The sequence below is a fragment of the Vidua macroura genome, chromosome 3 (assembly GCF_024509145.1).
Source record: "Vidua macroura isolate BioBank_ID:100142 chromosome 3, ASM2450914v1, whole genome shotgun sequence".
Lineage (NCBI taxonomy): Eukaryota > Metazoa > Chordata > Aves > Passeriformes > Viduidae > Vidua > Vidua macroura.
The window spans coordinates 43,856,045-43,872,075 of NC_071573.1; the positions used below are offsets into that span (position 1 = coordinate 43,856,045).

The following is a 16,031-nucleotide window of genomic DNA, read 5'->3' on the forward strand; positions in this document are numbered from 1 at the left end:
GTAACTCCTGAATGGTTACCTTGACCTAAATTTTCCAAATGCCGTAACTGCCATGCAAGTTTCTCATCACTTTTCTAAAAACTATGATTGCTTTCACTAATTAATGAGTTTTTAAGCCACTTAAAGCATATTTAGGAAACACATCTGATATCAGCACAGCTCTTACAGTACAGTTTTACTCTTTAATATGAGTCCAAAAAACAGCTGCAGACTTGGCTACGTAATTTTTGAGACAGCACTATTTCCTATTAAAAAGCCTGCAGATATCAGGCATCTTCAGAGAGCTTATGTTCAGGATTGGTTTCTGTGCCTAACATTTCTTGTGTCTTCTGGCATGAAAAACAGAAGCTTAATACATTTGAAATATCAGTGTATTAATATAAAAATAATGCCTAGATTAACCATATTTACAGTTAATGTATCCATTTATCTATGGGTGCACTACTAATAAAAGGTCATTTGATAAGTCATCTAATGTATAACTGGGAAGATAAGAACTAATGCAAAGACAAAAGCCTCAGAATACTAAATTGATGGGTTGTGTGCACCCATATCTTGTATTCTGTCTTGTCCTTGCCTGTGTAACTTTCAGGTGTGTGCTTGTATCTGATCACCAAATCAAGTCCTTCATGTCCAAAGGAATGGTAAACAGTTACTATAAATGTCATCACTGAGAAGAAGAGAGTCTTTTGGTGAAGCTTATTGGCAAGATACATTTTGATATCAAACACCCAGTGCAGAATACAACACTGTGTGACTGAAATTCTGCAAGCAGAACAGTTCTTTGCCCTGAAGAAATGCCTATCTCCCTATTTCACAGAATCACAAAATATGTCCAGTTGGATCATTGAGTCCAACCCCTAGTCCTGCCCAGCATCATCCCCAAGAGGCACACCACATGCCTGAGAGCATTGTCCAAACTCTCCTTGAACTCTGCCAGGCTTGGTGCTGTATATTTGTATTTGTAGTTTTTAAAGGTATAGGAGACAGCAGTTGCAACTGCTACAGCTGATGTCCTGCATGCACTCTGATTTCAGGGGTGTTAGTGAGTTTTAAGCTGTGCACTACCATAGCTGCTACCCAGGCAATGAGCAGCACCCAGTACAGCATCAGTCAGTAACTGGTTTGGATTCCTTACCTGAACAAATATTCCAGACTCTAAGGTCGAGGGGTTTTAATACAATTAATACAATATTTTCCCAGTTGCCACAAGCAAAATCAAACATTAGACCTTAATTTTGTATTAAGATTAAATAAATTTAGGCTGATGAGCACTGAGAATACCCTGCCAGCTGCCCTTGTCTTTTACAGACCATTTTTCAACTCATCATGTGTTGCCTCAATGCCATATTTCTAGGTAAAAACTGTAGGCTAAACTTAATGACTGATCACCAACCTAGGGCTTCAAAAACAGTACAAGTCAGAAAGCTCTATGAGTATCGGTTTCAAGAACATATTCTAACAAATGACCTTCTATGTTCTGAACCAGCTTCACGTTTGTGGTGGGCACAGTTGAAACACAGTGTACCCATCAGCCTGGCTATGGGTGAGAAAGGTCTGGGTGTCAGCTGTAAGGTTTAAGAAAGCAATGAAAGCAAGGTCCTAATTCTGCAGGGATACACAAAGACACTTGGCTGGTTTGTAGCCATTTTCAGTTTTCCCAGCTGTTTTCAGCCCACAGGCCATATCTATTGTTTTGACACTATCCAAGTACTATGGTAGTTTCAGCCAAACTTCCTGACCCCCTGTGCTGTCAGGGTCTTAAAGCTGTCATGGAGCAGCAAGGGGGGCCTGCTCCACAAGGGAAGGCAAGCCAGCAGTGGAGGGGCAATGTAGGGCAGTGGCCTCACTGCTGAGGATGCAGTCCCATATTACCTGAAGAACAGCAGAGCAGGTCTGATGGTGGTAACCAGCTTCACACAACAGTCTTGTGATCACTGAACAAGTCCATGGGGAGGAGGGATGTCTATGTCACACAAGGAAGTCAAATAATCAAGGCAAAGGCAGAATCAGACAGGCACAGGGCTGAGTACAAAATAGATTAGGCAAGCACCAAGGGCAAGTACCTGGGCTTAAACATTGCTCTTGAGTCAAGAGTCTCATGAGATTCCCAGGAGGCTTCCCACAGCTCTTTCACACAAGTCTTCCTCACTGACCAGCTAGATCCACGGTCACCCAGCTGTAGGCAGTCAAACCCCTTTGAGAACCAGGAGGAGAGCCTGGCAATGCCTTCAGGATGTAGGCATGGAACTGTCAGTCACCTCTGCACCAGGGACATCAGGAAACACTGGTGCTTGTAATAGTCATCATCACGAGCCCCGTCCTGAGCAACCTCAGCCATCCTGAATGACCTGCACTGATGAGTTTGGCAGGCCATCAAGCATGTACCCAAGAGGGCAGCCTCACCAGGCTCACAGAACCCCATGGCATTCCTGTGCTCTCAGGCATCACGTGCCTTTATGGCAGAAACATACCAAGGTTTCTGGACATTTACTGGGCTGACCATGCTTCCACAGAACCAAAAGATGCTCTCTAAGAGAAAGAGGCTCTGCATCACAGAGAACTATCCCATCAAACTTCCAAGTGAAAGAGCACATACTAGCCTGTTTCCCAGTTTAGCTGCCAATGGGGAGTCAGTGTTTAAATGTGAACATGCAAACTTTTGATTTTCCTCCCCAGCATCTAAATAAAGATCACCTCTGCAATATAATACCGTATGTTGGAGTATCCTTATACTTTTTCTCAGACAGCATGGCACAAAAAGATCTGTAGAGCTTTAGGACAGCTGTTCCCGTCCATCCAAGCATAGCACTTGCTAAGATAGCAGAGCAATTAAAATTGTAGTCTCCTGTTTTATAAAAGAGGCATAAACTATATGTTTTGATACTTGCAGTGCCATAGCATCATAAGATTAACTTGTTGTTTCAGGGTTTTCTTCAGTCCAGATTCAGATTCCCAGTGTGATGGTGTCACAAATGAGCAAAGTAATTTGAGAGGAAGGACACATAAAGAGGAAAGCTGATAGATGTGTTCCTGTCAGTCACTCTCTCACAATGACCATGTCACAATTTCTGCTGAGTCATTGTTGACTAAGTTATTGATGTAATAGAATGTTCTCTGGATCCCCTTCTAGAAGGGAAACACATAAAGCTAATAAATCAATCGACAATTTCAGTGAATATTTGAGTCAGAGAAGACTAAGCAGTACAGCTGAACAAGAATGCTTTTCTTCACAAAAATATGTTCCTTCACTTCAAATCCACGTCTGTCTGTCCTCTGTTCTGTAACCATTCAAAGCAACCCTGTGGTCCACATAATAAAGGAACCCTATTAAACTAGAACCTTTACAGTCATGTTCTCTGATATTATTTCTTTCTAGATTCCATAAGATGTGTGGTATTGTGAACAATTCAAAGTTCAGTGAGACAGAAAAGTAGCACCTCTATGTTTCAACGTCATGCTTCTGCTTTCCCTCTACTATTCCTGGTGGGAAAAAAATCTTTTGGCTTGGAAATAACAATAATAAGCAGCTTCTGCTTATGGTCTAACATTAGGAAAAAAAACAACCTCACAGAGACGCTATCAATTCTTCAGTAATCAGGGTAATTATTACCAACAATTCATAGCACAGGTAGCACAGCAAAACTCCCACTCTGACTGTATTTAACTTTGTTTATTGAGGACAACAGACATCTTTTCTCATATCAAAGCCTGAAGAGGGAATTACCAACAAATTCTGCCACACAATCACATTCTTTTAAAATACACTATTATACATTATGAGATCCCTGAAACCAGTGAAGTTTCCATAAAATTCAGACCACATTATTTCAAAAGGTTTGGAAGGGAGGGATAAAAATGACAGTAAAAAAATTATGATAATACAATTACAGTCAGTGGAAAATCGATTGAAAAAGGAAGCAGGAATACCCCTATGATGACAGTGCATTTCCTGAAATGCAAATCAAGACACCGTGTTGTGTGAAATGGTGTCTGCTCAGACTTTTAATAAAATGAGAAATCCTTATTGCTTATTTATTTAGTTGGACTGTTGCTATATACAGAATATGAAAAATATATTTATTGGGTTACAAACAGAAAAATACATGGGAGGAAACTGAGAATGGAGTTATAGATGTCTGACAATGCTATTCACTTTGACATAATATGGATACTAAACAGGAATGAAGGTCCACTGACAGTTGACTCAAAGGAGTCACCTGCACAAGGCCTAAGAAACAACATTACTGAATAATCACAGAATCACAGAATGGGTCAGGTTGGAAGGGACCACAGGGGGTCATCTGGTCCAGCCTCACTGTTCAGTCATGGTCATCCTAAAGCACATGGCACAGGATTAAGGCCAGGTGGTTCTTGAACATCTCCAGCAAGGGAGATTCCACAACATCTCTGGACGATATGTTCCAGTGCTTGGTCACCTCCACAGTGACGAACTTCTCCTCATAGTCAAGTGGAACTTCCTGTGCATCATTTTCTGCCCATTGCTTTTTGTCCTATTGCTTGGCACCATCGAGAAGAGCCTGGCTCCTCTCTTGACACCCCCTTGATTTTAGAACTAAACAAATACATATATTACTGAAACTGAATCACAAAGTGAAACATACCAATTTTTAAGAAATAATTTTAAAGGTAAGTGTTTAAATTAGACTTCTGGACAGAAAAGAAATATTAAATTCTCATATGTATTATTCATTACAGAATATTATAGAAGTTTATAGAAGTAGAGCATGATAGATTCTTTCCTCAGTTGAAAAAATTATTAAAAGTTGCTTAACTAACAGTATCAAATGTAAAAGCAAATTTTTCCCTTTGTAAAAAGGTGTTACATTTTACAAGAAGGTCACATTGTTTCACTGGCAAATAATGCTTGCATCAGTGATGTCATGTTTCAAACTCTTCAGGGTTTCAGTAACAATGGTATAACCCTTAAGACACAGATATAATCCACAATCAAGACATAAACCACAATACAGCATAGACATGACATATTATTCATGGTGAGGAAAGTATTGTAATATAAACAACTATTACAAAAATATGCCAAAATTATAGTTTAAATCTTGAATTTACACTCAGTAATATCTCACAATGTTATAAAAAACAATTCAGACTTTCCCTTGTCAAATGGACAAAACAGTGTACCCATACTGGGAAGCTACTGTGCCTCAGGTACCTGTAACTTAAGTTTTGGTGATTCTGGTCTCATAACAAGCTTAGACCTAACATGGTAAGTGATTAACAAGCTAAACAGCCTCAGCTTTGTGTGATTTCCTCCACAGTCACACTATCTAATTACTCTGCAAAGTTCATAAAAACAGGCTTTCATAAACAAAAATTATCCCAGTGGCAACTATTCCACCATCCCATTTGCCACTTGTAGACAGGAATTCTTTACCAAGGAGGAAGGTGATGTCTCCTCCAGTGTGGATGTCCTGATCCTCCACCTGGAGAGAGTAAGAAAGGAATTAAATACATTATTATTATATTAAAAACAAGGGCTTATTAAGATAGCGTGCAAGAAGAGTTACAATTATACATATCTTAAAAAAAAAAAATATGTCTCTGTCCAGTTGGTGTGTAATTATGGCTAGTATTCTGAGATCCTGGAGGATAAAGTGCATGGTGGCTCTTTTTAAAACTCTTGGTGACTGTAACTTTTAAACCTAGTCCAATTAATGGGTTGGGATAATGAATCTCATCTGTGGCTGGCAGATATGACTGTGTGAATTCAGGTAAGGATAATATGCTGTTTAGAACCAGACATAAGCTATATTTACAAATATTTTCATACTGGTTTAAGTGTGCCTGTGCACACAATACTGCTTTAGTTAGAGAGCCCTATTAGCAAAGCAGTACTCACAATGTAAATTAAATCATTTCTCAGCACTGACATTCTACTAGGTCCCATCTGCATTACAGTTCTACCAAAATCCTATTAATCAGAAGTATGCTTGAAAGCAACACCAGTGTGGAAGACTTGACTAAGTATCTTGCAAATGAGAGGCTCTTTGTATTATCAGCAGTTATGTGTTTTGCAGTGTGCTAAGACTGAAATGAATGTACCCTTTTGATGCAATTACATTATGTGAAGAAATGGATAATTAACAGTGGTTTCCATGTTCTTAATGCTCAGTTTATTTTTAGGTTCTTACAGAATGAGTTAGCATTGTGATGTAAAACAATGTATTAGTGGTCTTAACTTCTAATTAATGAAGTTTGTTTACCCATACGTTATATGGGCTGTGGTGTGGTGCTGCAGCCACAAACCTAAAATCCATAAATTATCAAACAAGAAATATTAAGGGAAAATCTACCTTCCTGAGGCTTAGGTGTCCTGCTCTGAGTAACAGGGGTGTGATTGTATCCATTTGTAATACACAGCCAAGAAATTTATGGAGAGCAAGTTAAATGAATAAAATCAAACAAAAAACTCCCCAACCTTCCTAAAAAGCAAAAAAAGCCACAGCTGAATTCCCTGCACTCAAAATACAGTTAGAGGATGAGCTGCTTATTACAGCAGCTGGGTAGCTCCTATTGGCCATATAATGAAGGATGCCTGAGTCCAGTTCTTGTTCTGCCTGAGGGGATTGAAGCCATCCTCTCAGAGAAATACCACTGCTTCTCGGGTTGATGCTTTCTTGATGGAGGCACTCTTTCCTCCACTGGTGAAGCTGAGACATTGTCACAGAATTCTTAAACATTAACTGATAAGAGAGAGCAAAGGCTGTCTTATCACTCCTGATACAGAAGATATGGGTCCCACGGTTACTGTTCCATTACTTTTTACTGTATTTAATCCAATGATTTATATTGAAGCGATACATGGAATAAATAAATAGACTCCATAACTTGGGGTAGTTATGAAGTGGGTATGTATGTCAGCGCCCGGCACAAGTGAGATAGCTCTCCAAAACTTGTGCTCCGAGCCTCAGTCTGACCCACACCTTTATTCCTAAAGATGTTCCATATGCAATACATTGCACAACTTTTTCATGCATATTTAACCCCTGGCCCCGCCTGTCCTCGCCTCTCATGCTAAATAAGTCCACGCCCTTCTGGGCACGCGTGGTTTGCTGTGGTGGTCGTACAGGGGTCTCTCGGTGGTCCTGAGGCTGAAGATTGTGGTCTTCCTCATGACTGAACTTTTGAACTTTTCCTCTCTGCGCGTGCGCTTTCGGTCCTTTGGTGCTTATCTGAGTACGTCTGTCAGTCTTGATAGGCTTGGAGACAGAGGAGCTTCTTTATCTGGGTTCTTTGCCTCTTCTGGTATTGTCCTTTATGCAAGAAGCTCTAGAAATTTGCATTTTCCTATGCCCTTTGTACCAGGCAGAGGTTTCTTAAGTAAAAGGTTAAAATTCAATACATATTTCTACAAGCTAAATTATAAATATTTAATTAATTTTGTTAATTTAACTCTAAAAATCTCTGTTTCAATATATTATATGTAAAAGCGGGAGCCATAACAGTGTACCATGGAAAGGTACATAGAGGATGGGATAGACAGATATCAGTATTATTACTAGGGAGTTTTATCACATAAGCTACCATGAACAGAAAATGGCTACTTTTTTGTTCTTTTTTTCTCTCTCTTTGCTGAGACACACATATAACAGACAACAGCTACATAGAGAAGTAACCCAAATACCTGTGCTAATATTAGCAAACTTAGGAAAATAATTTTGCCAAAATGAGTCATGTTGGCAGATCACTTTAAAAGGAGCTCTAAAACATTGCAGGGCTCTTTTATAAGGATAGATGTATTTTTCCAATAAACCTGTTTTACCTATAACACAGGCAATTTAACTGCAATTACGGGATCATGCTTTAAGAGTGTCCTGAGGGTAAGAAATAGGGATAGTGTAGAAGAAGCCAAGATGTTTAAATAATGCTACTGAAAGACATTTATAACACAGCAGCACAGCTACTGTGGAACATACTTTGTGGAATACACTAACCATAAGATCTCTGGAGCTGGTCAGAGATTATCTGACCCCTGAATATCAGGTTTCTTCAGATGGTCAAGAACTGGTAACAATGACCAGTTTGGGTTTTGCTTGTGGTCAGCATACATACTCTATATTTTAGCTTTATATTTTACAAAGAATATTATTTGTGAATCAAATTATATTATCTTTCTCTGAAGCATTCAACAGTGGCAGCTGAAACACATTAAAGACTTCACTGTATCTATTTATTATTTATCTTTCCTAATCACATCAGCAATCTTATTTGAAAACCTCACCTGGAAACATAAAAGAAATTCAGGCTCTGCAGACTTAATAAAATAATTGATGTTTCTTAGACACTTCTCTTCCTTTTGCTTATTTTCTTTAATCTACATGTATGTGCTTCAACTCACAGTAATGAGGAAGTAAAACTGAATTAAGTCAGCTCAACAGTGTTATTCACTGTGGCATTTCACTGAAATGTCTGGTCTTTTCAAGAAGTGAGACTGGTGAATGACTTAAGATTAATGCCAAGGCAAGACAAAACTTGCATTTGTATCACTTAGGCAGTGACCTGGAAGCAGAGCCCTGATCTAGAAAACCACTTAAGAATGTGTGTAACTTTATTCATATGCTTGAGGGTTTTGTTGAAGTATGAACGAAGATCTGCAGCTAAAGACTTCAGACACATTTCTGTGCAGCTGTGCCAATTTGTTTTAGAACTGTTACAATTTTAAACACAGTTCAGCTGAGACCAAGCATAAAGATTACAAATACCACATGAAAGCTTATTTCCCAGAACATTGTGAATAGAAGATGACTGCAGATTACAATGCTACACTCCATCTCACCCTGCAGAATTAGTTTTTGCAAGTGGCAATACACAACTGTGTAACTGATGCTGATGCCTTGTGAAAGATGACCTAGAACAGAGGCTAGAGAGAGTTAAAGAATGAAGTAGGTATTTATTAAAAGGCCTCAATGGATACACCTTGGGCAGTACAAGAGCCCAGCCAGGGCTACACCCAAGATGAACCAAAAATGGTCACAAAAATGTTCAACCGGTCACGAGGTCTCACATTTTTATAACTTTTGGTCCATTTGCATGTTGGAGTTAATTGTCCAATTACAGCTTTAGGTTATGAAGTCCCATCCGTCTTGATTTTCTCTCTTAAGTCCACTGTTGTTTATGCTCTTGGGCCCGAAACTAGTATGGGTTGTCCTTGGTCCCAGGCTAGAAAAGGACTTGTTCTGTCTACCTACTCTGTGAAGAGCGCTTACCAAGACTTAAGATGAAGCTCAGAACTACACACTAAAGCAGCCCAGAATCTGAAAAATATAAAAGCTAAAACTTAAGGCATCAATGCAGATTTGTTGCTGACTGCTGTAGGGTTACTACACACATAAACATGAACTGCAGGTAGACACAGAGCTGTTATACTGGTGATAGGGACAATTCCAAACCCACAAACATGTACCCATTTTTTACCTTGGGATTGCAGATGTCTTTGTGTGAACCCCCTCATCTGGTTATGATATGGAGAAACAAAATGACTTCTGTGTGGCTGTTGGAACCTGGGATTAAAAACTCTTTGTTCTCTTCCTGAAAAACAGTATTCACTAAGCAACTCTGACAATATGTAAGCTTAAATGGAGAAAAAGCGAGACAGTGTATTCTTTTCAGGAAACAGTATTTCTTAGTTTTGTGCCAAAATACTCATGCAAATTATGATCTTTCCAAGCTAAAGTCAGCCTAACAAGCATGGCTCTTGTCCTTATTTCCATCTATGCACATCATGATTACAAGCTGTTAACAAGTGTATTTAGAAACCAGATCAAAATTTTATTACATAAATTTGGAGACTGCAGTCATTAAAACAAACAGAAATCTCTCTCCAAATTGGAATCACAAATCATAATTAAAATGGTTAAATATAGCTCTCAAGGAAAAGCAGATGCTACCAAGGTCTGGTATTATAAATCACCAACAGTCATCTTCAATTTTGAGTGTCCAGCATGAATTTGTTGTAGAGCCACATCAGAAGTATTGCTGCCACATAATGCAAAATACTGAACTAGCAGAAAATCATTCTGTCTGTTGTAATTTCTCAAGGAATTCTGAAGGGGTAATTTTTGTCCTCACAGACATTACAACTGATCAGGTATTAAGCAGGTAATAAATATAATATGAGCATAAACACTGAGATTCACTGTAAATTATTTCAAAGTCTCAACGCCTCAACATTTAGGTTGATCTATGATTGATGTTAAAAACCTTTTAGATGTTTTTTACCCTGGAAGTCAGGCAGCTCAGGTAGGGAAAACAATTTCGCAAACTGAATTCTTTAGCAAACTGAGCCATAAAGTTGGGGGGAAAGAGCAAGATATTAAGCAAGAAAGCACAGTTTTTCAAACTGACCAAAAGCTCTCTTCTATTTTGAAATATGTCAGCGAATCTAATAAGAAGTAGTTTATTTTCATTGTCTCATTCCAACCTTCAACTATCAATGTTAAATAGCTCCTCTGAGGGATTGAAAGAAAAAGCTGAGCCATTTAATTTCTCCTATAAAAATATCTTTAGCCACTGAATAAATAGTGATGTTTCTGTCAACTAATGACATTTATTGCATATATCTCACTAGCTATGTACCTAGATGGAAATATTATTCTATATAAACTTCAGTAATCAAATTCACATAAATTGCTAAAAAGAGTAAATATTTTTTTAGATCTATTAATTGCTTCTTGGAGAAAGAACTTAAAATTTACTTAGCTTGATGGGCTGCCTATGTAATTGCTGCTGCTCTTGAAGAATAATTTAGTTTATCTATATATTAACTTTATAGAGAAAATTCACACAATGCCAACCTGTGTTAAATCCATTCCCTCTTGGTCTGCTCTGTATTGTTCTGTTCTTTGCCATGCAAACCTTGCAAATGAGAGACTTCAAATTCTGGAAGGGTGTGTACAAAGACTCCTGCAGAAAACACAGTTAAAAATCAATTACTCTTCTGCTCTTCTTTCTTCAGGTGTAACACAAATTAAACACAAACACAACAACTCTAAGACTTGTCTTAGCCACACTTGTGCATGCCTGAAGCTGGTAGATCTGATTCACACTTTTACAGGAAATAAAGTTTGAAAATTTAATATTAAATGTGGATACCTGGAGGGATGAGTAGGGGTGCAGAAGAAATGCTTTCCCCTTTCTCAGTGAAGTAGTTTTTCCTTCTCTGCTCACATCTGCAGATCCCTTGCTGTCCTATTCTATGACCCTGCACCTGTAGATACACTTAAGTAGACTTCCATCTGCAATACCTCAGGCAGAGATGGTTAAAGCCTCCAGATAAGGACTGATGAACTCATGGAAAATACACCAGTTAGAATCAGTCTCTTAATCTCATACATTAGAAACAGAACATACCCAACAGTAATACATCTGCCCCAACTCCTGACTATAAAACATAACTAAGTCTAAAAACAAGTGGGGGAATTAAATTCAACTGTTTACCTTGTGGTGTGATGAAAAATTCTACTGTCAAAAGGTCAAGCTTAAGCTATTTAAGGATGCAATATTGAGAGATGTGATACATCCTTAACTTCCTCTGATTTCTGTAAGCTTTGAAAAAGTGACAGTTCTTAGTGTGTATTTCTTTTTTTCCTGATTGGTACTGGGCATGTGGGATTTACTACACGATGAAGAGAATTAGGAGAAGAGAGAGATTTTAGAATAATAGCATAATTTGTTATTTTCATAAAATTGAACTGATTTTTACAGGATGACATTTCCTTTTGAAGATGACAGGATAAGCTAAAAAAATCTAACAGGTAGCAAGACTGCAGTAACTAGAGAGGTTTCTTAAATTAAAGGTAGAGTCTGACTCCCTGCTGAGAACTTCCCTAATACATTTCTTGAGTTAACAATCATCTTTAGAGAGACTTAACTAAAACCCACAGATTTTTAAAAAAAATTGTTTTACCACACAAACTGGGTCCAGCCTGTGAAGAGCACAGAGAAAAACCTTTCATTTTATTCCTGGGAGAATAAATTCAGAATGTATGGAGGTTGGATGAAAAGCGAGATCAGAAAAGAACAAAACACATCAATTATGCTGACCCCATGATGTAATTTGGTTTTAATTTAAAAAAATTGACCATTAACATACTCATTAGTGAGAAGCACAATAAAAAGGCTAATAAAGTGACAATATCATTGCCTCACTTCTTTATGAGACTATTATAGCCAATTTTCTGTGTGGATAAACAAACTAATGTGATTACAGTTTTGAAAAACAGAACTAGCATAATATGAGCTTAGCATAATTTTGTAAAAAAACAAGATGGGTCTATTTTTGTTCTTATCAGAAGCTGTCCATTTTTTTATCTTTTAACAGCTGTTAGGCTACAAAGAGCTGAGCTACACAAAAAACTTGCCCACAAAAATATCAACTGTATTTAATGTACACATTTTCTTCTTTTGGTATAAGAACCTGTAGTAAGCAAACCCTAAGATGTTCAAAAATTTTGATATAAATGTAAATATTTAACGAGGATTGTATTTCCACTGTAATTGTCAGAAACCTATCATCTGTATTTAAGCCTATCAGATTCAAAACAACACTGATTCTGAGATTGCCTCAAGTCCCTGAAGTAATGCAACTATCCAGATAATAGAGAAGGGACCCTAGGAGTTAGGAGACAAGCACTGAACAACCGAAGGAATAACTTTTTCCTATTATTTTTCTTTTTCATAACAAAATGTACCATGTAGAATAACTTCTTTTCTGAATACAATACTGTGACTATCACCAGATTAGATTTGTGGTGCTCAAGTTTAGATTGTTAACAAACAAGTGCTAAAAGATCTTGGCTTCCAGCAGTATATTAAGCTCTGCCAGGAACTAAGTACCATTTTTATTTATTTTTTTTAAAGTTGAACTTATAATAAGAGGAATAACCAATCACATATACTTGTTGCCTTACCAGTGTTCCCAGCTAAACTGGCATCCCTTGGCAATTCTCCCCAAAACAGATTCCTGCCTCAAACTGATAAGCTGGAAAGCTATTTTATTAGTCTGGGTACATATCTCTGCCATATATGTACCATAAAATTGTACCAAAAAAAGAGAAAGGTATGTAATCTACTCTGAAAGTTCACATAGCTAGAGTATTTTTCCTCTCAACAGAACAGTTTATCTGGGGTTTGTTTAAAACAGAGCATCAGGCTTTTAAAAACCCTAACCTGAATATTTCAGTTGACCAAGCATATTTCTAACTCTGTCCTAGGAAAGTAAGATCTTCATTATAAAACAGAATAATACAGAACTCCAACACAAGATTTTAAAATGTTAGCTAAAACATACTACATAACACATTTTAAAATATCTGTATCAATTAATATAAAAGTTGTACAGATTTAAATTTCTATTGTCAAAGTTATTCACTAACCTGAATTCTACCCAAGAGGAAAACAAGTATCAATTTCACTTTGGATATTTAACATTTTCCCATTTTTTCTTTAAACCCTCTACTGTTTTGTAAAAGTCCTGTATGAAATTCCTGAATGAACCATTAGCCCAATCCAAAATCTACTGAAATCAACAGACCAATTAATAGGAACCACGGGATTTGGATAGAGGTTATGGTCCTAATCATATGATTGAACACATATGGAAAGGATTATTCTCCTCCTTCATGCTAAAAACATGTTCATTCCACCCACCCACAAGAGCTGCACTCCTCACTCCAGACCAGTATGGTATGCAGCTGGACACAAAATCACAAAAGAAAACCAGTTTTACAAAAGCAGCTGGCATTGATGCGTAAGATCAAAATAAATCAAAACTGAAACCTTTTTTCTCTGTAATTACTTTACTTCAACCTCAAGTGATACATTTAGTAGCAGGTAAAAGAATTTTGAAGGTAAGATTTTCAAAAGTAATTAAATGATACAGGCTTTTCAGACATATAAATTGAGAAAGACACATTAATTGAAGGTCTTTAGAGCTACCTTCCCAGATGGGTACAGATTTACCCAAGCATCTCTCCACATATTCTGTGCTGGTGGGGCACAAGGCAGGTCTGGTTTGAGGCTTCACCAGTGCATCAGCACAGTCTGGCACCAAGTCCAGTAGACCCTACCTCTGAGCCTGGACATGCTGTCCCTGTGCAATGCACAGTGCTCAGCAGAACCTCCCTGCCCAGACATGTCTGAAATCACACTGCTCTTCTGGTAACAGAGCATGCAAATCTTATAAATCCCCAGATTTGTAAGATAAATGTGACTGAGAACTAAATAAGTACTTAGAGCTACAGGAAGGTACTTGGTGAGATTCTAAAAGAAATACCCATATTTACCTATTCTAAAAGAATGTACCTGTTTCTTATTTGCAGTTCCTCTTTGAATTTGCCAAACCTTCATCTCAAAATTTAGGTTCCTTAATGCCTTTAAAAATATCACTCTTAAACTTTTGGTTTTTTTAAAGGTGTTCTTAATATGTTGCTTAAAATCTTATGGGAGAAAGATCTCATTCATATCTCAATACTAGAAAACTACTGTAGGCATTTTCATTTTTGAAATTGACAACTATTTTCCTTCTATTATTTTCTGAGTAGTGGGAACAAAAATAAAGGTAAAATTACAGCTTCCTTCATAAGCTCAGTATTTCTACTCTTTTTTAAAAAATTATTTTTTGTGGAGAGAATGAAAAAGGAATAAGAAAGAGAAGAAAAATACAAAGAAAGGGGAAAAGTGTAAACATTAATACAAAAGCAACAAACAAAATGCACAGGTACATTTTTACAAAGAATGCAGAACTAAAAGGAAGCGATTACTTACATTGCCTTCCAAAAGTTCTTCCACAGAGCAACCTTGGTGTGCCTTCTGGTATTTTTCTTGAAAAAGTTTTCCATCAAACACTGCCCAAGGCATCAGATCATCCATCCTGAATGGAAAGCCGCAGGCACTGTTGGCCATGAGCAAAGTTGTAAGGCCGCGGATAAGGACAGCACCCAGATGTACAGCCCTGGAGTCTACTTGTGCAAGCTGTGAACACACACACACACACAAAGGCAGGTCGCACAAGTCAGGAAATATGAACCATCTTACCATCACATATAAACACACAAGCAGCAGAGAAAATTGTCAGCTGTCCTGATGTTGTGACAATGATGGCCCTCTACTCCACACCAGAATTTGTCTGAGGGTTCTGTATCTAGTTTTATTCAGTGAAGTAGAATAAGTGAAGTTTAACAAACACAGCATCTCATTCAAGTTTTTAAGACAAATACATTCAAAATGTAAATGGAAAGACAAAATAAATGGCTCCATAGCATTTTTCAAGTATTAGCAGCTCTGCAGGGAAAAAAGTTCTGTTAGTGGAATGCAAAACATGAACTGGGAGTACAAATTAATGTGTACAGTGATCCACTGACCTTCCAGAGTTTTCTTACCCCGGAAATGTTACAGTATTTAGAGATCATTTAAATTGCAGCATTTGACAGACCAAAGTTTATTGTATCCTAGCTTTTATTTTAAACACTCCAGAATTTCTTTCTACTGTAATCTGAAAGTCAAATTATTTCACTTCAAGCTGGATGTCTCCAGAAGAAATACTGGAATTGTGTGACAACATTTAGAAAATGCAAAATGAGAAACTCAACAAGACAATTAAAACTTACGGCCAAGATAAATTCCATGTGTGAATTTAACATCCTGTTGTGGCAGAGGACAGCAAAATATAAAAACCTTCAATCCAGTATGGGGGAAACTCTGATTTTAAGTATTGTTTAAACAAAACAAAGCTCTCAATGGGCAATGCCTTTTGCAGTCTGTTCCACAGCAGTCTGTTAGGGTCAGGAGAGATTCATAACAGTGCGGCCATCAATACTGTAATCCCTTGTAGCTGGTGTACCCTTATGGTATAAATTATACCAGAAATGGAATAGTATCCAAAATAGTCCAGAATAGAAAGGGCAAAAAGTGACTCAAATTGTCTTAGCTCTAGTTCCTGCAGAGTTGTGAACTGTTTGTCTGAAATGCAATGGAAAGGGTTGGCCATTATT

The 16,031-nt window shown here is 37.5% G+C and overlaps 1 protein-coding gene across 3 annotated transcripts in view; it reads right to left on the reverse strand.

The window, feature by feature from the left end:
- Positions 1-3,658: 3,658 nt before the first annotated feature.
- The window catches only part of FAM120B (family with sequence similarity 120B), a 47,809-nt gene continuing 35,436 nt past the window's right edge, over positions 3,659-16,031 (reverse strand). Inside the window, exons 6-10 of one of the 3 annotated variants that reach the window (XM_053973527.1) lie at positions 14,806-15,012; positions 10,836-10,944; positions 9,457-9,570; positions 5,417-5,465; positions 3,659-4,576 (exon numbers count right to left, since the gene is read on the reverse strand). In XM_053973527.1, the coding sequence (XP_053829502.1) occupies positions 4,489-4,576; positions 5,417-5,465; positions 9,457-9,570; positions 10,836-10,944; positions 14,806-15,012 (567 nt within the window). In that variant the 3' untranslated portion in view covers positions 3,659-4,488. Of the gene's footprint in view, positions 5,466-6,960; positions 7,337-9,456; positions 9,571-10,835; positions 10,945-14,805; positions 15,013-16,031 lie in introns of those variants that run through there. The other 2 variants (XM_053973530.1, XM_053973531.1) reach the window with 2 other exon arrangements.